The 21,666-nt window shown below is 44.1% G+C and overlaps 2 protein-coding genes across 2 annotated transcripts in view; one reads left to right on the top strand and one right to left on the bottom strand.

Annotated features, from left to right (window-relative positions):
- Positions 1–16,278, top strand: part of LOC306943814 (uncharacterized protein) — a gene marked incomplete at its 5' end in the record, with an annotated part of 56,218 nt that extends 39,940 nt beyond the window's left edge. Inside the window, 17 exons of the mRNA XM_079530339.1 lie at positions 2,479–2,747; positions 3,133–3,332; positions 3,791–3,893; positions 4,671–4,868; positions 5,650–5,806; positions 6,246–6,301; positions 6,746–6,918; positions 7,740–7,893; positions 9,257–9,417; positions 9,968–10,064; positions 11,040–11,063; positions 11,810–11,974; positions 12,765–12,906; positions 13,247–13,314; positions 14,136–14,326; positions 15,339–15,522; positions 16,204–16,278. Of these exons, the coding sequence (XP_079386465.1) occupies positions 2,479–2,747; positions 3,133–3,332; positions 3,791–3,893; positions 4,671–4,868; positions 5,650–5,806; positions 6,246–6,301; positions 6,746–6,918; positions 7,740–7,893; positions 9,257–9,417; positions 9,968–10,064; positions 11,040–11,063; positions 11,810–11,974; positions 12,765–12,906; positions 13,247–13,314; positions 14,136–14,326; positions 15,339–15,522; positions 16,204–16,250 (2,389 nt within the window). The 3' untranslated portion in view covers positions 16,251–16,278. The remainder of the gene's footprint in view (positions 1–2,478; positions 2,748–3,132; positions 3,333–3,790; positions 3,894–4,670; positions 4,869–5,649; positions 5,807–6,245; positions 6,302–6,745; positions 6,919–7,739; positions 7,894–9,256; positions 9,418–9,967; positions 10,065–11,039; positions 11,064–11,809; positions 11,975–12,764; positions 12,907–13,246; positions 13,315–14,135; positions 14,327–15,338; positions 15,523–16,203) is intronic.
- Positions 16,279–20,281: 4,003 nt separating this feature from the next.
- LOC306943308 (cytochrome c oxidase subunit 5B, mitochondrial-like) lies at positions 20,282–20,686 on the bottom strand (the record flags this gene model as incomplete). The annotated part of the gene is made up of 1 exon (XM_079529549.1): positions 20,282–20,686. One exon carries the CDS (start codon positions 20,684–20,686, stop codon positions 20,282–20,284), a length of 405 nt encoding a protein of 134 aa, XP_079385675.1.
- Positions 20,687–21,666: the final 980 nt, after the last annotated feature.

Genomic DNA, 21,666 nt, shown 5'->3' with positions numbered 1-21,666 from the left:
TCATTGGGTTAAACTGTGAGTTAATTCACAGAAAATACAATGACAGCCTACATAACTTTTTAATAAGGGCAAGCCCTTATTTAGAAAAGCCTATATTTTGTGCTAAACTAATATATTGAATAACATGGCATTGTAGAGAGGTTAGTGATAGAAAAGATAATTTCTCCATTTCTCCGCTGCAGGACTGAGGACACACAAAGTGAAAGTGCAGCTTTAGAACAGTTTTTTGTTCTTACCTGGAGACAGTGTGTGTGTGCTGTGTACAGGGGAACAATTGTTTAATTATATCCATGGTATTTTTCTGTCGCTATCCATAATGCGACGCAAAAGTACATTTATGTTTGTTTTGGTGCCGCTAGATAGATACGGTAGATCATCTCTCCTCCTCCTTGTATGGACAGCCACGCTGTTTCGCATTAGACAAAAAGAAAACAGCTGGACCATGTCCGACCAACGTTAATGCATGTGACGTAGGACCGCCACACTGTCGCAACTGTAGAGTGACACTGATGTTTTGAGTGACACTGATAGTTGCAGTTTGACCGGATAGCTAGATTAGCTGGCAGCGGTGGCCGAACGGATTGCGGAGCGGTCTTGATACCGGAAGGTCGCCAGTTCGAATCAGCGGTCCGACACATTAAAATTACCACCGCTGAAGTGCCCTTGAACAAGGCATTGAAATGTTCTATGAGCAGGGCCTGGCTGGAAACAAGTTCTTGAGCTTAGCCCAGATACCCTGGGTAAATATAGTAATCATTTCATTTAATTTCAGCTACACTAGGCAGCGTGTGGGCTAAATGCCCTCTGTTTACTGGGAAAAAAACAAATGAACGGAGCTGAACGTGAATTCCCCCCACCGCCCACCCCTTTTTTCACCCTCACTGTATATGTTTCTTTTCCCTTTTTACCTCCTTTATGATGAATTCCTGTTCTGTCTATAGAAGTGTCTATTTGTACGTCTATTTGTACGTCTCTAAATGTTTTGATGATTTGAACATGGTGGACCCTATTGGAAACAAGTGTAATGCTTAATTGGGTCGTCCACTCACAGTTAACAGCCTTTGTATTGAGTTTGTGCTTGATTGATTGATTGATTGATTGAAGAATTTATTAACAGTTTGCAGAATTACAGTACATTTCAAGCACAAACTCAATACAAAGGCTGTTAACTGTGAGTGGACGACCCAATTAAGCATTACACTTGTTTCCAATAGGGTCCACCATGTTCAAATCATCAAAACATTTAGAGACGTACAAATAGACACTTCTATAGACAGAACAGGAATTCATCATAAAGGAGGTAAAAAGGGAAAAGAAACATATACAGTGAGGGTGAAAAAGGGGGGGGCGGTGGGAGGGGATTCAGATTTTACGGGGGCCAGTTTCGAATTGCAGCCATCCGTAGGTGCCCTTTGAGAGCGGTTTTGAAGGAGTCAAGGGATTCGCATGTCTTAATGACAGTTGGTAGGGCGTTCCACATTTTGGTGGCATAGGAGCGAAAAGAATTTAGTCCCTTGTTTGTGCCGAATCTGGGTTGTACATGGTTCGTTGCACTCCCTCTGGTGTTGTGGGTGTGGACTTCGTTAACATTAAGGAAGTATCTAGACAGGTACATGGGTATCTTGGTGGTGTATCGAATCTTGTGGACCAGACCCATTGCAAGATGCTGTACTCTGTCGTCGACCCTAAGCCATTCCAGCCTGTCGAAGTGGGCAGGGGAATGTACTGTAATTCTGCAAACTGTTAATAAATTCTTCAATCAATCAATCAATTAATACTCTGCCCGGAGGAGGAGGCGTGTGTGCGTGTGCGTGTGTGTGTGTGTGTGCGCGCGCGCGTCATGACGACCAGCGGCAGCGGGGGTAGTTATTAAGGCAAAGTACCGCAAAATAATCAAACCACTTGGCAAATGGCAACACAACTACAACACAGATTTGTTCTGCGCGGGACGTGAGGGGAACATTGGTTACCGTAATGACTGGAAAATTGCGCAGAGGAAAAACGGTAAAATGAACTTCTGTGGGTGCCGGTCGGGGGACCACGGCCACTGTGGCCGTATGGGCATATACTTTTTCGAGGGGCACACGGCCAAAGAGAGGGGCAACGACAGCCATGGCCGCCGTGGTCGCCGTGAAATTCCTGCCCTGGGACTCGTGTGGCGATGTGTTGTGAAGCGTGTCCATGTATTGTGAAGTGTGTCCATGTGTTGTGAAGCGTGTCCAGGGGTTGTGAAGCGTGTCCATGTCATTGATGCCAAGATGCAGGGACAGCAGGGTTAACGTTAACCACCTTCAGGGCTCTGTACTAGGATACTAGTGATCTTTTCAACGCGTCGATCGGCTATTTTCTGCGAAAGCTTTCCCCACAGCCACAATACGGATGCTGGTGTTTAATTGGTTAAAGTTGTTAACCACTTAAAACCTGTGTAGGACTTTGTTGGAGCGGTGTACCTAGGGGTCTAAAAACTAAACCCTGCAGGTGTCATGATTTGAGTCTCCCCCTGTCTGTATTTCCACTTCGGCCACTCCCTCATCCCATTCCACACTTCAGTCCCAGTTACACACCTGGTTCCACTCTCATCAGCCCAGCCCATTACAAACCTGTGAACACTACTGCAATCAACCCACCACCTATAAGACTGGACTCATTGCACACACACCTTGTCGGCGCATACTTTCATGTCATGTTGTTGTACCTGGGATATCTTGCCTTGTTCCTTGTTCCTGGACTATGCTTTGAAGCTTCTGGTAATTTGTTTGTACCTCTAAAAACTAACGTTCTTTTTCTTTCCATCGACATCAAATTTCTTCGATAAATAGGCGGTTTCAATGATCGGCTACTTTCGGCGGATGTTTGCCCCAGAATAGGGACTATAGGCTATAGTGCAAAAAGTGGTTACGATGCTTCCAGTACAAATAATATAACTTATCATTACCTTATATGTAACACCTGAATCGTACCCGGGTCTCCAGCAGGTTGAGGCTGTGAGCCAACCCGATCTGGGTCACGTGGCACCATTGTAACACCTGGGAATCGTACCCGCCTACCCGGGTCTCCCAGCTGGAATGCCAACATCTATATCCCATTGGCTTAGTGGTTAAAGATGTTTAACATCTTTATCCTTATCCACAGCATCTACGTCTGCGTGTAGTTCATGGTATCCGTGGAACTGGACTCCAACTCCAACCCCAACTCCAACCCCAGCTCCAAGCATCAGATGGTGTGTGAAATCCAGCCAGGAATACTCAAAATGTACATCCCTAGCCGATACGGACTCGACCTTCAAATGTGTACAAAAACTAAACACTCTTGAATGCATCGAGGCAATTAAGGTGAGAAGAGAACGCTATAGTGTTAAAACTGTAATCCACAACTTATATCTTAATGAATGAAATGTTATTTTCAAGGTTCAAGTTCCATTTTATTTGTCATTTACATGCTTGCACATGAAACGAATATCGTACTCGGGACCAGAAGTGTGAAAATGTGTGCATTATTATTATTATTATTATTACTATTAATCATTGTTTGTCCAGCACCTGGGTGAGATCGCCTGAAATCCTGGGGTAGGACATAATATTTTCAGATTTCTGTATTAATCTTGATAGCTTTCAAAATAATAATAATAATGCACAACTACCGCCAATTATACCATTAATATTTTTTCTATATGACCAATGCAAACAAGGAATGACAATTTAACTCCAAAACGACTCTGGCAATATTAAGAGAGAGCTACCAGGCCTCTGCAAAAATCTGCAAATATTTAGCAGCAACATGTTTTTGACAGAACGATGAAGCAGATGCCATCACTCTGGATGGAGGAGACATCTACACAGCTGGAATGACTAATTACAACCTGCACCCCATTATTGCTGAGGACTATGGCTCAGGTAAGATGATCTATCTATTTCTCCTAATTATGGATAGATTGTTCTTTTTTCTCTCTCTCTCGCTTTGTTGCATGAATTATCACTTTAACCACTTAAGGGGCACTATGTAACTTTTTTAATTAATAAAATGTAATCTTGTCCAATCTGTATGGCAGAGTATGTTAATACAATATAGGGTATGCGCGTGACAACATCATACCTGGAAGTTATGCGGGAAAGCGTACGTACGGAGTGGCAAAAACTACTTTCTGGCCTTGACAGCCCATATCACATTCCAAACAAAAAAGTCCTATCTGCTTATATTAAACCACATTAAACTTACTTTTCCACTTTATTTGCCACTCCCTCTATTCATGGTTGTATTTTGTTTCACTGCTCTTCTATTGAGACATTTTTGATCATGTCAAAGGTCATGTCTCACCTAGACACAGGATCTGACATGAATTTTGGACCCGATGTTCAAGATTCAATGTATCCCCTGAGCAAGCAGGCAGGCTCATTAGCAGGGCGATCCCCAATTGCGCAAATAGCCAAACTACAAGCTCTTAACATGTTACTGTATACAAATTGCAACGCATTGTGAGCTTGGAGATAATGATATTATTGAAAATGTTGAAACCTTTGAAACGTTTTTTTTAATAAATATGTTGAATTTATTCGTGTTTCCTATAATGACCGACGTTCCCCAAAATAGGCACAGCAGGTTGGTTAAATCAATGTGACCCTGTGCCCTCTTTGTATCCCCTGTGCCCCCTTTTGTTGTATCGGACCATGCAGACTCAGACACCTGTTACTATGCTCTGGCTGTGGTCAAGAAGAGCTCCAACTTCAGCATCAATGAGCTGAGAGGAAAGAGGTCCTGCCACACCGGACTGGGAAAGTCTGCCGGCTGGAACATTCCCGTAGGAACTCTGCTAACCATGGGAAACAACGGGATCCAGTGGGCCGGCGCGGACCAGCAACCTTTGGAAGAGGGTGAGTTTTTTTTATTTGATTGATTTGAAGGTTAACGGTTAACCATACATGACAAGAGTACAAAAAATTATCAAGGATAATACACAACAAGTTCCAGTCCAGTACGAGACTATGTTTTCGCCATCCTTGTGTGTGTGTGTGTGTGTGTGTTCATCTGTCTCACTGTCTGTCTCTGTGTGTGTGTAGTGTACACTAATCTCCCATCACCGTTGGCCCTATCGGTGTGAAACCGTGCTCGCACACTCCCTGAATGCCAGAGCAGAACATCTGCCCCAAATCTTTCACATCGGCCTGTTACTGTGCCACCAGGAGGTTGATATTAATCGTACAGATTTTGTCCAATCATCACGCAACTTGTTACTCAGTATCTCTATAATCAAGACGAACCTGTCACTTGTTGTCTTTTGTCATTCATAATCCATCCTGATTGACTAAGAATGGCTTCCAAAGTTTGCAGCAGTTGCCCGTTTTGAACAAAATGCCTCAAATCATGAACACAGTGTCCGATTACTCGTTAAAGAGATGCGTACATTATCAATGATTACATACTGTGTTAAGATCCACAGGCTATCATAGACACTAAATGATAACATGTCTCGCTGTTTTTTTTTTCCAATGTTGCCACTGTTGTCCTGCACTTTTTGTTTTGCCAAGTGTTGCAAGTGTTGTTGTTGTTGTAACTGTTTGTTTTTTACTGTTGAGACCGAAGACAAATTTCCATACGTGGACAAATAAATGAAACTAACTAACTAAATTAAAAATGACTATTCTGCTTTTCTAGCGGTGAGTAATTTCTTCTCGGCCAGCTGTGCACCAGGAGCTGACCCGGCGACGTTTCCCAAGCTGTGTGAGCAGTGTCCGGTCCAGGCCTCCTCCAACATGACCGACTGCTCCCGCTCACCGGACAACCCTTACTATGGATATGCAGGTGCATTCAAGTGAGTAAAGGTATATTGGTTTGGTGCACGCACACGCACGCACACAACCTACTGTACAAAACAACAAGTGAACCTACAGTGAAAAAGCTGTTTGTTACGTTCCACATATTGTCTGGGATTTATGTGTATTGTAGATTTTCGGACTTAAGATGAACAGTGAAGACTGATAGGGAACAGGGAGAGAGAGAGACAGGGAGCGACACAAAATAAACGCTGCCAGCAGATGTGTAAGGAGTGTAAGGACCTTTACTATGCGTCTGCTAAATGCCTAAATTGTTAATGAGCAGTTGAGACGAATAACCATCTATGTCCATATTTTATTCTGACCCCTCCCCAAAATGGCCTAGCTGTCCTGACCCCTTATCCATGATTTATATACATTATGGATAATTAGTATGGACATAGATTATTCATCTCAAACTGCTCAATTGTCTCATAGGTGCCTGACGGACGGAAGTGGAGACGTGGCGTTTGTCAAACACACCACTGTTCCTGGTCAGTATTACTACATGTTCTACACTGATAGTAAACTGGTCAGTATTACTACATGTTCTACACTGATAGTAAACAACTGGTCAGTATTACTACATGTTCTACACTGATAGTAAACAACTGGTCAGTATTACTGCATGTTCTACACTGATAGTAAACTGGTCAGTATTACTGCCTGTTCTACACTGAAATAATAATATTGATTTATATACAGAAGCTGTACTAGTCATTAGTCAAGTAAGTCTAGTGGGTCAAGCAACAATAACTATATATATGTCTTTAGAGATGAAATCTGTAAGTCTTTCATGTCCTACCAGGATTACTAAACCGGATCCCAAAAAGTACAAAAAATGTCAATGTCAGTCTGAGCACCCGTGTGCGTGTGCTTGCGACATTAAATCTTTTTCACACATCATTAACAAGATCTGGTCATGGTTTGTTTTCCAGACGAAGTGAAGGACAGCTATGAGTTGCTGTGTAAGGACGGCAGCAGGGCCAGCGTTGACAACTACACTAGCTGTCACCTGGCCAAGGTGCCGGCCCACGCTGTGGTCACCCGCACCAATGACGCAGAGCTGGCCACCCTCATCTACACCAAACTCACCGAGGCTGTTGACGGTGTAAGACACACACACACAAATATCATCTACATTCTACACCAAACTCACCAAGGCTGCTAATGGTGTAAGACACACACAAATATCATCTACACCAAACTCACCAAGGCTGCTGAGCCTGACAGTGTAAGACACACACGGAAATATCATTGTTGCTGTCGGGCAGAAACCCCTTATCTCCATAATTTAACTTTTTGTGTATTATCCTTTTTTTAATGCCTTACTTGATCATCCTACGGCGTCACTCAAAAGCATTAAAAGTAGACCTGCAAGCTCGAAGTGCGTCGCAACTCCTTTTGAGCTTGTAGATGTGCTACTTTTGCAAATCTTGAATGCGGATCCTGAAAAGTAACAGATTTGGAAATATGAGGTTTCCACCTGACAGGGACAATGTAATGTTACAGTAGTTCAGCTCCAACCTTTTCTGGATCATCACCTGGAAAAGTGTTCGGTGCATGTTTATTTGAACCCATTCAATCTGGGAAAGCATCTGTGTCATTTTAGTTCTCATAAAAACATACGTGCCTTGCAGGGCTTTGACCTGTTCTGCTCTAGTGCAGCTATAAAGTACCCTATTGGCCTGAATATAAGACGTATTATAATCGGGGACTAGGCTATTTGACATTCAATGTTCTTTTCCACAAATTAATCATGAAAAATGGGGGTCGTCTTATAATCAACCATCATTTATAGTATGTCCTTTCATGATTTACTATAGTATGTCGTCGAAAACCAACAAAAACAACATACTATAACTATATAGTATGTCGTCGAAAACCATGAACTATAGTACGGTAACTATTGAGTTGCTCTGTGTCTTGCAGGGTTTCGACCTGTTCTCCTCTAGTGCCTACAACTCAGGCAAGAACCTGATGTTCAAGGACTCCACACAGAGCCTGGTGGAGCTGTCGACTGACACGGATCCCTTCGTGTATCTGGGCGCTGAGTACATGAGCATCATCCGTTCCCTGAACAAACGTAAGAGCAGACACATGCACGCACTGATGCACGTTAACCGTATTAATGCCAAGAACGAGGGACCTCGTTCTTCTCTCCATGACCCGCCTGTGCCAAAACGAGGGACTTCGTCTTTCTTTAATTTCATTTAATCAAGTAATTAAAGAATTGTATATATATATTTTTTTGCTTTACTCACATTAGACAGGTTAGACAGCCTACATACGGATCCAACATGCACGCACGCTTATTACTCCTTTCTGCTCAAAATGAGCCAAAATCTAGTGTTTGGAAGGTTATTATTTCCTCTTATTACGTGGACGAAAACAACTCATCGCCCGTCTACCGCAGCCAAGCACACTGTGTGCGTGCTGGGGGCGAGTTTTTTATTCCTATGATGGGAGGGAATTTGGAGCGCTGTGATTGGTTGTCAGTGGAGTAGGAAGCGCTGGGTCTGTGTTTTGGACCGCACACAAGTGTTTATGCCTACTAGTACTCTATGACTAGTACTAACCCTATCTCTAACTCTAACCTAAACATAACCGCAAGCAGGGGAGCAACGCATCCCTCACCAACCTTAATCCAAAAACTATTAACGTACCCCTCACCAACCTTAATCCAAAAACTATTAAAAAATCCGCGGTAGTAAAAGATGTGGCGGAGCGGTAAAACGAGCGCTCCTAAACCTGAGCCACCCTAGGAATAAAAAACTAGCGTGCTGGGGGGCTACACTTCCTGGTTGCCCTCAAGGTTAATTAAATAAGGTTAGGAAGCGAAGACTGTACGGTAGAGTCGGGCATTAAGCAACTAAACTAGTCGACTAGTAAATCCACTAGTCGACCTTGTTGGTACTAGTTGACTAGTTGAAAAAATAAAAATAAAAAAAGGCCTCAAGATCAGGTAGATTATAGTTATAGTCACCATGTACACAGTATTTCAATGTACAAATATTTATTAAAAAAAAAAAAAAAAAAAAAGACTAGGCAACTAGTCGACTAGTAAAAATGACTAGAAGTGAATGCCCTACGGTGGACTCCATGTTGCTCCTTGGAAGGAAAGAAACAGCTGAACACTTCCGCGTTCAGCTTCCTTGGTCTCAATTGCGCATGTTTCTTTCCTTCCAGGGAGCAACATGGAGTCCACTGTACGGACTTCGCTTCCTAACCTTATTTAATTAACCTTGGTTGCCCTGGGTTCTCTTCTTCTACTGTGGTATTTCGCACATTTGACTGGCACTGGCCTCACGATCCCCGCCTATGTGTCGGGAGGGATTGGGTTAATTTACGGAAAAAACCCCCACATCAAGTTAGAATATGGAGATAAGAGGGTCCTGCAAGACTGAGACAAATTATTTTATCGTTTCCTCTTTTTCTTTGCTTTTCAGAGTCAACCGACGCGACCTCCAGTGGCATCACGTGGTGTGCTGTGGGCGAGGCTCAGTATGAGACATGCCGCTCGTGGAGCTTGAGCGACATGGTGGACGGCGTCACCCGGATTAAATGTACGACCGCCACCACCGTGGACGGCTGTGGGAAGAAGATACTGGTCAGCACCTAAGCACTTTTTTTACTTTACATTTTTTTATTGATTGAATACTTTATTAGTCAGAAACAGCATGTGGCACAGTAAGACATTAAGACCGGTCTCCTGTGGGCGTGTTCTCTTCTCTCTCTGCGTCATCAGTGCCCATACCCTGGGTCGGTTTGACAAAAGGGCCTTTCTGTGTGGAGTTTGCATGTTCTCCCCGTGTCCCCTAGGGTAGGTGCCCTCACAAAAAACATGCAGTAATCCTGGTCTCTGAAGTCTGAACTGATGGAGGGGAAAGGAACTGGTTGGAATAACGTGTTCCTTCCACACGCTACGTCCAACCGGGGAAACTCCCCCCTGTCAGGTGAAAAGAAGTAGCTTGGACTCATCATGCATAGAAGGAAGCATGAGGTCAGTCCGTTGCTCTCCCCAGGTTGGCAGAGAGAGTCTAGATCCCAGGATTACGTTAGATAATTGACACTGGGTTGAAAAAAAAAATGGGTTGCAAAATCGTGGGATAAAAGTTATAGTAAAAAAATAAAAGAACTGTCTCCTGTCTGCTTCCCAGAGGAACGAGGCAGATGCCATAGCCCTGGACGGAGGACACGTCTACACAGCTGGGAAATGTGGTCTAATCCCTGCCATGGTGGAGCAGTATGATGCAGGTAAAACTAAACATCTTATCCCTGTCATGGTGGAGCAGTATGATGCAGGTAAAACTAAACATCTTATCCCTGTCATGGTGGAGCAGTATGATGCAGGTAAAACTAAACATCTTCTCCCTGTCATGGTGGAGCAGTATGATGCAGGTAAAACTAAACATCTTATCCCTGTCATGGTGGAGCACTATGTACTGTATACTGTAGGTGCTTCTCAAACCTTTTTCGTCCCAAGCACCCCAAATGTAATTGTATTTTGCTGCGGACCCCCATCTGAAAAGGTTTTGTGACAGTATTAAACAGAAAATGCATGTACGGGGTCAGGATACACATTTTATCCAATAAGGACAGAGAGTTTACACAGGATACAAATTAAACTAGTGGGATTGGAAGGGATCACACAACGAAATGAGCAGACAACAATCACAACATTGGAACTGGAACACTATAAAATGGAGGCTGATAAATGGGTACTCCTGGATTTTGAACCCACCTGAAAAGGTATTTTCTGATTATTAAAAAGCTGGAGAGATGGGGAGACCCCCGTTACTGAACAAACATTCTATAGCAATGATTACTATCAGAATATATATATATAAAAAAAAAAAGGTTTTTAACCAAGATATATCAATTATACCACATTGACCCACGGATAGGACCCCTTTTTTAATCTTTCAGACCCCAATATGAACTGTAAAATCATATGTATTAAGAGCTTCACGGATTGGCCTCTTTTGTCAAAACATCCAGTTCCCATGGTCCCACAAAGATCCAAGTAGTAAGAGTTGGTCTGTCAGGTTTTGTGGTGATGATGGCCGTTAAAGGTGAAACTGAAGTCCAGGAATACCAAAACTGTACTGTGTATAGTAATATGATTCTTTTCACCGATATACTGTACTGTGTGCACTGTCTAATATGATTCTCTTCTATGTCTTCTATGTCAACAAAAAACATTGTTTCCATCTCTGGCCCACCTGACAGCACAATGCAGTGACCAGAATGGTGGTAAGTACTGTAGTAGTGTACACCTTTCTGGACCGCTACATTATTTATTTTGTGGTGACGCTGCTGATGTCATTCCGCCCCAAAACATTTATGAGTTGCAAGTTTTGCAACTCATGATCCCTAATCCTATAACCTCAGTCTTAACCGGCCACGTAGGTCGGACTAACGGGAGGTTGGGTAGGATAACATATATTTTTGAATATATGTTATATATATATATATATATATATATTGAATATAAAATGTCCATTGAGCAATACATGGTTTGGCGATTAATTGGATCTGCTTTTAGGTACTCTGAGAAAGCACATTACATCCATATAGGGACTCTGAATCCCCCAGTAGGCCTACATGTAAAAGTAGATCCAAAGGGACAGGTGGTAGATGGGCTGGTGGAGGGTGAGCATCCAGGTTTAAAACAGCAGTAGCAGCAGCACACGTCTAGCAAGGAATGAGCAATACAACGTCTATTATGTGAAGAGTATGTGATTGGTTGAGAATAGAAGCATGGAGCTGAGACCGACCGATTAGATGGTCAGCTGGCAGCAACTGCACTGAGTTCCCTGACAGAACTTGCTCTGCGCTCTGAGCACAACGCTCATTTGGTGAACTCATGGCCTTTCCTCTATGGCTAGCACAACCTTTAGCTCACAATGTAGTCTAATAACTAATAACTAATCAACTGTTTTGCACCACATGTTTCTTTGGATATCATTAGTCTTCTAATTCTTTCACCTCACCCACAGCACTAGCCTCCTCCTACTTCGCTGTAGCCGTGGTGAAGAATGGGTCTGGGGTGACCTGGGCCAACCTGCAGGGCAAGAGGTCGTGCCACACCGGCCGTGGCAAAACCGCTGGCTGGAACATCCCCATGGGCCACATCCATCAACGCGTTGGCAACTGTAACTTCAGTAAGCATGTTGTTGTGGAATTGTCACCTACACACTCTTGCTCTCAAGATGCCTGCAATGTTTTATAGCTTAGTGGCCTCGTGGTTAGTGTCTGCCTTGTGACTGTGAGGTCAGGGTTAGATTCCCCGGCCGAGTCATACAAAAGACCATAAAAATGGGACCAAATGCCCCTCTGCTTGGCACTCGGCATCAAGGGTTTGTATTGGGGGTAAGTCCCTGCGACATATTAGCGTCATGTATGTCCAGGGGATGTACTTGTTGTACACCCCCTGGCTGCCTCACGCTAAAGAAACTGGAGATAGGCTCCTGCCCTATGGGCCACATCCCATATGGCTACATACCTGTACTTAATTACTTAAACCCTTCCAGGGTGCTCATATCGCCTACGGATGTCATATTTATAATATGACTTCTAGTAAGCATCTCACTAAAACTGTCTGTGAACATAACACCACACAACACAATGCAGTCTATAGTTGTGAAAGCTACTTTCTGATACTGCAACTGATTGCATCCAACATGTATTTCATGTTATTGATTCATTTGAATGAATTAATACATATTTTATTACATTAATGAATACACTCTAGAGTGTAGCTAGAGATGCTGTTAATAAGTTACCTGTATTCATGTGTGTTTGGTATAGGTCCACTAGAGACATATTCATGATGACTGCTTGTCTGAATACAATTCAGGAAACTATACACTTTACCTTTAATAAGTGTGCTAGACAGCTTGTGTTACATTGTGAGACAGTGATTGATTGATCTCTGTGTCTCCTCTGATAAAGCTTCGTTCTTCAGTAGCGGCTGTGCACCTGGATCTCCTATAGACTCTCACATGTGTCAGCAGTGTGTTGGTAATGGTACGGGACATGGTCGATGCCTAGCCAGCCCTGAAGAGCTCTACTACGGCTATGACGGGGCCTTCAGGTAGGGGGCGCCATGGCACTTAAACTTAAATAAAAAATGTTTTTGTTGCCAGGTGCTTGAAAAGCGCCTGCACTACATTTGCTAGTGGCCGGTAAAGTTCCATCCCGGGCTCCCCCAGAATCAGTGTCGTAGTGTCCTTGAGCAAGACTCTGAACCCCTAATTGCTCCCGATGAGCAGGTTGGTGGTGCCTTGCATGGTTTTCTTCACCGACCATCGGTGTATAAATGTGTGTGTGAATGAATGGGTGAATGTAATGCAAAATCTATGTGAAGCACTTTGGATAAAAGCGCTATATAAATGCACCATTTATTGCATTCCTTTCTATTGTTAATGCCATAGATGTCTGGCTGAGGGTGCTGGAGATGTAGCATTCATCAAACACTCCACTGTCCCAGGACTCAGTGATGGTAAGAGCTCTACTACTGCCCACAATCTCTCTGCTTCTCCTCACGCAGGGCTTCTCCCAAATGGTGTTAATGTTGTCATCTAATTTTGATTTAGTTCTAGTCTTTTGAATACAATGTCATATTTTTGACATCTGAAATGTCTTCGTCTAAATTCCATAAGAGTTAAAGAGATTAAATCTACACTTTTTTTCTTACAAACTGTCAACTGTCATTGGGGATAATGGTTACACAGGCCCGACCCGGCTTAAGGCCCAAACCGCACCAATGATTCGCCAATTTCGCCATGCAACTCCTTGCAACCAAACGGTTGCAAGTAGTTTCATGTAGTTACATGAAACCTTATGCAACCAATGGCAGTTGCAAGGAGTTTCATTGGTGTGACATCTATTCCTATCTATCGATATTATCTATAAATGCACCATGTCTCTGTCTGTCTGTCTGTACGTACGTGTGTACGGCTGTAATGCGCGTAACTCGAGAACCCAGCTTCGCCTCACCAACTTCAAATTCGACACACACGTTCCACACCCACACAGGGAGTGCAGTGCCCGGTGTCGAGTCTGTTGGACCCACGGTTGTCTCTGGACAGGGCCTCTGCCCAAGGTCCATATATGGAGCTGGCCTGTTCTGACATCACAATACTCTGACACGGGTACAACGGGTATGGCATAGCCGGGTGGGGCATGGATCTCCAACTTCCATTGTTACCGACTCGGTGCTCTACAGCCGAGCTGTAGTCTAGTGTCCTTAAAACTGTTTTGTTGCAAGGAGTTCATTGCATTGGGCCTAATTGCATGACACCATGCTCTTCTGTTGTCCAGGTAACGGGGCCCAGGGCACATGGGCCCAGGGCATCGTATCGTCAGACTACAGGCTGATCTGTCCTGGCAGTGCCACGCCCGTCCCCATCTCTGACTACGCCTCGTGCAACCTGGCCAAGGTGCCCGCCCACGCTGTGGTGACCCGGCCAGAGGCACGCGATGAGGTGGTGGCCACGCTCCTCTCCCAGCAGGTTGGTGGCATAGGGTTCATTTTGATTTTGAATTTTTGTATGTAGTTTTATAGTCATAGACAGTCTTTTGAATAAAATTCACATTTTAGTCATTTGAAATGTTTTAGTTTTAGTCTAGTTTTACGTGACTAAATATGATTTTAGTCGACTAAATCTTCAGTTGATTTAGAAAGCTTGTGAGCTTGAGTTATTTTCGGAGTGTGACACGGTTGACACCCAAGTGTGCAACCAAGCATACAATTACTTGTCTTAGTTCTACTCGATCTATTGTAGACTCTTCCCTCCCTAACATTTTATTTTAACTTGTTACGGGGCGGCAGTGGATCAGCGGTAGAGTTGCCGGATGGGAAAAAACGGGAAAAGGTTCCCAGTTCAAACCCGTGCTCCCCCAGAGTTGAGCAAGACTCTGAACCCCTAATTGCTCCCGATGTGCAGATTGGTGCATGGTTTCCTCTGCCATCGGTGTATGAATGTGTGTGTGAATGGGGTACCCTCTTGAGCCCCATTGCCCCCGCCGGCGGCGGCTGTCCACCTCATGAACAGCTCTCAGCGGGTAAATGGGGCTGGTCAAGGTCTCAGGTTCCAACTCCGATGTTTTTGATTTTCCTCCCTGGACCCCCTGGGGTTTAAGAGGTTTTAATGTAATGCACATCTATGTAAAGTGCTTTGGATAAAAGCACTATATAAATTTACCATTTTAATAGCCTACTTTATGTATTCAACAAACATTTTAGTCATAGTTTTAGACAGTCGAGAAAATCAACACTGGTTTAGAAATGATTGAAAAATGATTTTCTTATATATATATATATATAAACCTTTTTTAATGGATTTTTTTTTATGCCACAGCCCCAACTTTGATAACATGTACTTTAGGGCAGCCATTGAATATGATCTTCGTTGCATGGATTTTTATCATGATATATTTCACCCTAAAAAATATAAAAAATAAAGTAGGCCTGCACATGATTGAAATGTAGAAAAGATTAACAACCTTGTTGTTTCTATTCAGGCCAAGCTTGGTACCAACGGCACCAATACCTGGGTCAGCATGCTCCAATCTGATGGAGCTCTTTTCAAGGGCAGCACCGCATGCCTTCAGGAGGTACCAACCGGTACAAGCTTTGAGGGCTTCCTGGGACCTGACTACATGACTGCCATGAACTCCCTCAGGGAGTGTGCTGATACTGCATCAGGTATTCCAGTATGGAGGATAAAGAATTGCCAGAGATTACTACATTTTTAAACTACACCTATATTATACACTTTTAATTCCCATGCTGTATTTGGCTGCAGACCCTCATCTGAAGATGTTGTGCCAGGCAGGGACGGCCATAACAGACGATTTGTGTTTTTAAACATTACAAAATTAAATTGTTATACATTTTTCACAATCTTCCAAAGCCAATGTAACGCCCGGGATTCAAACCCGGGTCTCCCACGTAGAAAGCCAACATCTTAATCACTAAGCCAAAGGCAATTCCCCATGACTTGGGGGAGATATTCGACTTTTAGGTCATCAGGCTGAGGTTGCTACACTCACCCCCCTTTTGACCTCCTCCCCCGACCCGGGTCACGGCACCAATGTAACGCCCGGGAATCGAACCCGGGTCTCCTGTATGGGAAGTCAATGACTCAAGGGGAGATATTATACTTTTAGGCCATCAGGCTGAGGTTGTGAGTCACTCTGCTACACTCACACCATGTTGTGTTGTTGGTCAAATTAAAAACGGCATAATAAATAAATAAATACATTACACTACTGGAGTATAAATGGAGGGCTAAAAAAAGCAATGGTTCAAAAACAGTGGAAAATAGATAATGCACTGACAAATGCACAATACTAGTCTAAATTCTATTTTCTCCTTGTGCACTAGATCTGGAGAAAGCATGCACCTTCCATTCCTGCCAGCAGAAAAACTAGTGGAGATCTCAGAGGAATCAGAAGGGGGGGGAAAAGACAAAACCTGTGGCCCAACCTGACCATCTACACTGGACCCCAGTTTGTTTTAATGATTGGTTTATATGAATAAAAACGTTGTCTACTTTGAATAATGTTGTCATTCCATTATGTTTCTATATGTAGCATTGCGGGGATTGAACCCGGGCCTCCCACTCGCCAGACCAACGCGCAATCTGTCGTGCCAATAGGGCTGAGCCCGATTGGCAGGGCTGTTGCGGGCTGGGTCTTGGCTGAGGGCTACAATCACCCCCCCAGTCTTTGAAGCGCGTCCTCACGCTTCTCACTTCTCACTGCGGACCGCCGTACACTATGTCCGTGGCCGAGGATATCACGTGGAGCGTGATATCCTCGCATGAGGGACATCGTGTACGGCGGTCCGCGGTGTGAAGTGAGAAGCGCGAGGACGCGCTTCAAAGACTGGGGGGGTGATTGTAGCCCCCAGCCAAGACCCAGCCCGCAACAGCCCTGCCAATCGGGCTCAGCCCTATTGGCACGACAGCTTGCGCGTTGGTCTGGCGAGTGGGAGGCCCGGGTTCATTCCGCGCAATGCTACATACAACCATACTGTACAGTGTACACTACTCATATACATATTGAAGGCTTGGAGCGCAAAGGACGCAACACCAGAGGAAGTGCAACGAACCATGTACAACCCAGATTCGGCACAAACAAGGGACTAAATTATTTTCGCTCCTATGCCACCAAAATGTGGAACGCCCTACCAACAGTCATTAAGACATGTGAATCCCTTGACTCCTTCAAAACCGCTCTCAAAGGGCACCTACGGACGGCTGCAATTCGAAACTGGCCTCCGTAAAATCTGAATCCCCACCCGGCCACCCCTCACTGTATATGTTTCTTTTCCCTTTTTACCTCCCGTATGATGAATTCCTGTTCTGTTCTTTGACTATATAGAAGTGTCTATTTGTACGTCTCTAAATGTTTTGATGAATTGAACAAGGTGGACCCTCTTGTAAATAAGTGTAATGCTTAATTGGGTCGTCCACTCACAGTTAACAGTCTTTGTATTGAGTTTGTGCTTGAAATGTACTGTAATTCTGCAAACTGTTAATTAATATTTCAATTAAAAAACAACAACATGATGCCGACCATGATACTGACATTGACCAGATACTGACACAATACTGACATGATACAGACCATGATAATGAGCATGATTTTCAAGGTTGTACTTTATTGTTACATCTTGTGTGCAGGTATCCAGACGACATGATACTGACCATGATGCTTTATTTTCAAAAAGTAGAAATTATAATGACCATCTTTTTTTTTTGTACCATCTGATAGAGCTCTGATAGACACCTTTAAAATCATATAGGCCTACTGCCAGGTGTTGGAGGGGCTGGTGCCCCTCAAATGCAACTACCAATATTTACAAGCACCTTTAGGCTACTGCCTAGCTCTGGTCCATAGCCTTCTACTGCTTCTACGATTCTGTACTGCGGATCAGAATCGTAGAAGCAGTAGAAGCCTAGGCTATGGACCAGAGCTAGCTACTGCCCAAAATTGGGCTCACCAGAGTGGATTGAGATTGAAAACACTGACCTCTGGTGGTGACTGTTGTCCATTACAATCATTGATGTCATAATTGCATACGGCGTGGCTTTGTTTGTAGTGCATGATGGCTGGCTCGCTGGAAAGACTGCTACCCGAAGTGGAAGTGGGGTCATGCCCTGGGACCCTCATGGTTCCATTGGGGGGTGATTACAAATGGTCTCTTAAGGGTAAGTAACTCTTAAGTGTCAAGGGGGTCAAGTTTGAGAACCACTGCTAGCCTACTAAAGGTAAACAAAACGGTCTCCGAGGCTATACTTAAGGTTAGAACAGAGCCTTCATTAGAATCATTAACACCTGTGGATGTTTCCAATGTGGGTGTAGGTTACAGCTGTTCTGTAACTATTTAGTTAGTGGGACATAAAGTTGGGGCGCTAGTCCGAGGTGCGGACGCATGTCGAACCAATGCTCCGTCGGACCATAGTATGCCTCCCCGTAGCCCCATATGTGCCCTCTCCTCATTCTGTATCTCGGAGCTACAGAATGAGCGTAGGGAGAGGGCACATATGGGGCTAGCCTCCCCATAAAGTTAATAGGCTATAGTTCACTACCCCTTCATCAAAGAGTTAAATCCGGCCCCCAAAAAATAAATGGTGGACAAAGTATATGTACCCGAGTAAATACTTGAGTATATTATAACTCTGTGACTGTCTGTCTGTACTAGTACCTGCCTTTGAAATTTTGAATTCAACAGTCTGTCTCGAGAGACTAGTAGGTCACAGAACTATACCTCCAGTAGACTATTTCTTAAATTATATTTTGTTATGTTTTATAAAACTTTTTCAAATATTTAACTTACATGTTATGATTCGATTATATATTAAGTCAATGAGGATTTATCTTTTTAAGATTTATTTCTTGTTGCTTTTTGCCTTTTGATAGTTACAAGTGAAGAAAGATAGACAGGAAAGAGGGAGGGAGAGAAGGGGAGAGACATGCAGCAAAGTTCATCATGAACAGGACTCTATTATGGCTGGTCCATGGCATGCGCCTGGACCACTAGGGCAGTGGGTGTCCCAGTCAATGGGGATTTTGATTTAATACTATTTATTAACAGGTTGCAAATAGTACAGTGGTACAGACAGTTAATACAGTGATGCTAAAAAGCATAACACAAAAAGCCCTGAGGGCTTGTTTCCATTGTGGTCCTATGTATTCAATTCATTAAAGGCTGTGATGATGGACGGCTGACGTCCTAGAGATGACTGATGTCACCCACATGGTGTCAGAAATCCATATCTGAAACTCCAAAAGTTTGTTGGCAAATGCGGCAGTAGAGCGTTCTTCCGGGTGCTTAATTCAAAACGCCACTGAGCAACTTCCATTGAAATGAACAGCAGGGGGCGGGGCTGTCGCTCCCGGTCCGCTCTCTTTCTATATTCTTTATGACTCTATGGGAGAACCATAGACAGAAAGGTAGACTCCTCCTTCAGCTCTGGCGTATCTGTATCTCGAGAGGAGGCAAGCTTCTGTGACGCACGCGGCAGAAGGGGCCGTTCGGTAGGCCAATCAGAGGCAATGTAAATGTTTGTTTTCTCATGACAATAAAGCCCCTTTGGATTGAATTGACGCACTGTGATTGGCCAGTATTGTGAGTCACAGTGGCAGCGACGCAGCGTTCCTTCCGCACTTCTACTTGACTCCAGAACCACTGATGCGACCAATAAGCCTACATATTGGTATTTATGGAGTCCAGAACCGCCGATCAGACTGCTATGCCCATATTAATTTGGTCAAGCCCATATGGGACCGCCCGACTTCAAGCACGAGGGAGTGTGCTGATGCCTGGCGAAGTTGATCGGACAAAGATGATAATTCAATATTAACGATTAATCGATTCATCCTCCTATATCCAGCTTTTAGTGTACAGTATGTTCACAAACTGTGTCCTACAAACATTAAATTCCCATTGACAATGAATGGACAATTTTACGTCATAGTATTTACGTCACGATGATGTACGATGATAAGAGCACCCCTCACTTCACACAGGTGTAATTTTTATAATTTAAAAGAGTTTATAGACCACATTGAATGGTTGGATCCTTTGTGACTACATTCTATTCATAAAGCAGAGTAATCCAGTAAGAGAGTGGCGACACGCTTTGATCTTGCTGCAAAGCGGTGTGCTATGGGCTATAGTTCCAAACATTGGAACTATCCCATTGAGATAGAATGAGCACTTCCGCATTCCATTGTTACAATGGGAGTCAACGCTAGCTAGTGTTGTCACTCTCATACTAGATCAGGCTCTTATAAAGACACAATATAAACAATCAAGATTGGATCTATTGGAACCGAGGTTCATTTTCCCCATTCAGGTCTTGGTGGGTTAAAAGCAACTGAGATGCATGTCACAGTTGTGAACATGCAAGGTTTCCCCTCGACAAGCGACAACGTTTATAATACTAACTTAATTAATGTGGCAGTTCGTGGGGCACTAGTTTGTAGTGGGCGCCACATGACGGGCAGCGCTGGGCGTCGCCCCGGTGGAGCCAGAACCACACCACGGCCGTGTTCTCCTCCTCGCACACGCATCCCACGATCCTCCTGTCCGTGACGGAGGGCACGAGGTGCGGGTCTGCCCTGCTGCCGGCGTACTGCTTTGGCTTCGACATGTTGTATGGATCCTTGCCCTCTCTCGTGGCCTCCATGATGGTCCTCTCCATGCCGGTGGCTTGCTCCTCGTTGGTGGGAATCCCTCCGGCCGCCATGCTGCGGGTCAGAGCGGGGACCACCCCGGGGACCCCGGCGGCGGCCCGGTGGCGTGTAGTGGTTGCGGCAGCCCGGTACGCTGTTTGCAGCAGTAACCTCGCAGCCATATTCTTCTATTCTCTCCCTTTTCCGTCTGTCACTCCCGTGAAAAGAGATGGACTTATTGATGGACAATTCTGGTGAACAGCAGTCTGCTAACGGCAGAATCAGGAGACCTTACCTCCATGCAGGGTCCACTGGCCCCTTTTATATTAATGTATGATTGTGACATCAGCGCAATGCGCATGTCCATATTTGGTCCTTCGGATGCGCAGGGTCGCCGCGATGCACATGTGTGTGTGTGTGTGTGTGTGTGTGTGTGTGTGTGTGTGTGTGTGTGTGTGTGTGTGTCTGTGTGTCTGTCTGTCTGTCTGTGTGTGTGTGTGTGTGTGTGTGTGTGTGGAGGGGGGGGGGGGGGGGTATATCAACCCTAGTGTACGTCAATCTTACATCAATCAATCTTAGGCCTTCTTATCACAGACCCGGATTCAGGTGATTATTTCACAGAGGAAGAATTCAAGATTAGTATACTTGAAACGAGTAGCTGTAAGATTGTAAGTCAATTGTTTGTTTGTTTGTTTTACCTATAAACAAAACGTTATAAGCATGGCTCTGTTTGAAGGCATTAAAACTATTCCTTTGCGTTGGATTTTGTTTTCTCCTTGGGAACCCTGTCACTCTCCACTTTTCCCTGGCACAGAATATGTTCAGATGGGGCTCTGCGCCACGACGCCGTGTGGCCTGCATGGGGTGAGCTTGTAGATCTGCAATTTCTTTGAAAAAGTCAGACAAATTTAGAAAAATCTGAGTTGGTAGCCTGTACTGTACTTTAAGTATTATTTCATTGCCAATACCTTTTGTATACTTTTACTCAATTCACATTTTGAACACAGGCCTTTTACTTATAACAGTCTCAGAGTATTTGTTTTATATTTAACTACTTTTACTGCAGTAAATACTCTTCCACCACCACCGGTAGTGGTAGATACCCCCCTGCCCCCCTCTCCTCTTGGGGGGTAAACCGGCCATTAGCCTTGAATTATGCTGC

This window comes from Electrona antarctica, assembly GCF_951216825.1.
Source record: "Electrona antarctica genome assembly, chromosome: 19".
Classification (NCBI taxonomy): domain Eukaryota; kingdom Metazoa; phylum Chordata; class Actinopteri; order Myctophiformes; family Myctophidae; genus Electrona; species Electrona antarctica.
This window is presented reverse-complemented; position numbering and strand designations above follow the sequence as displayed.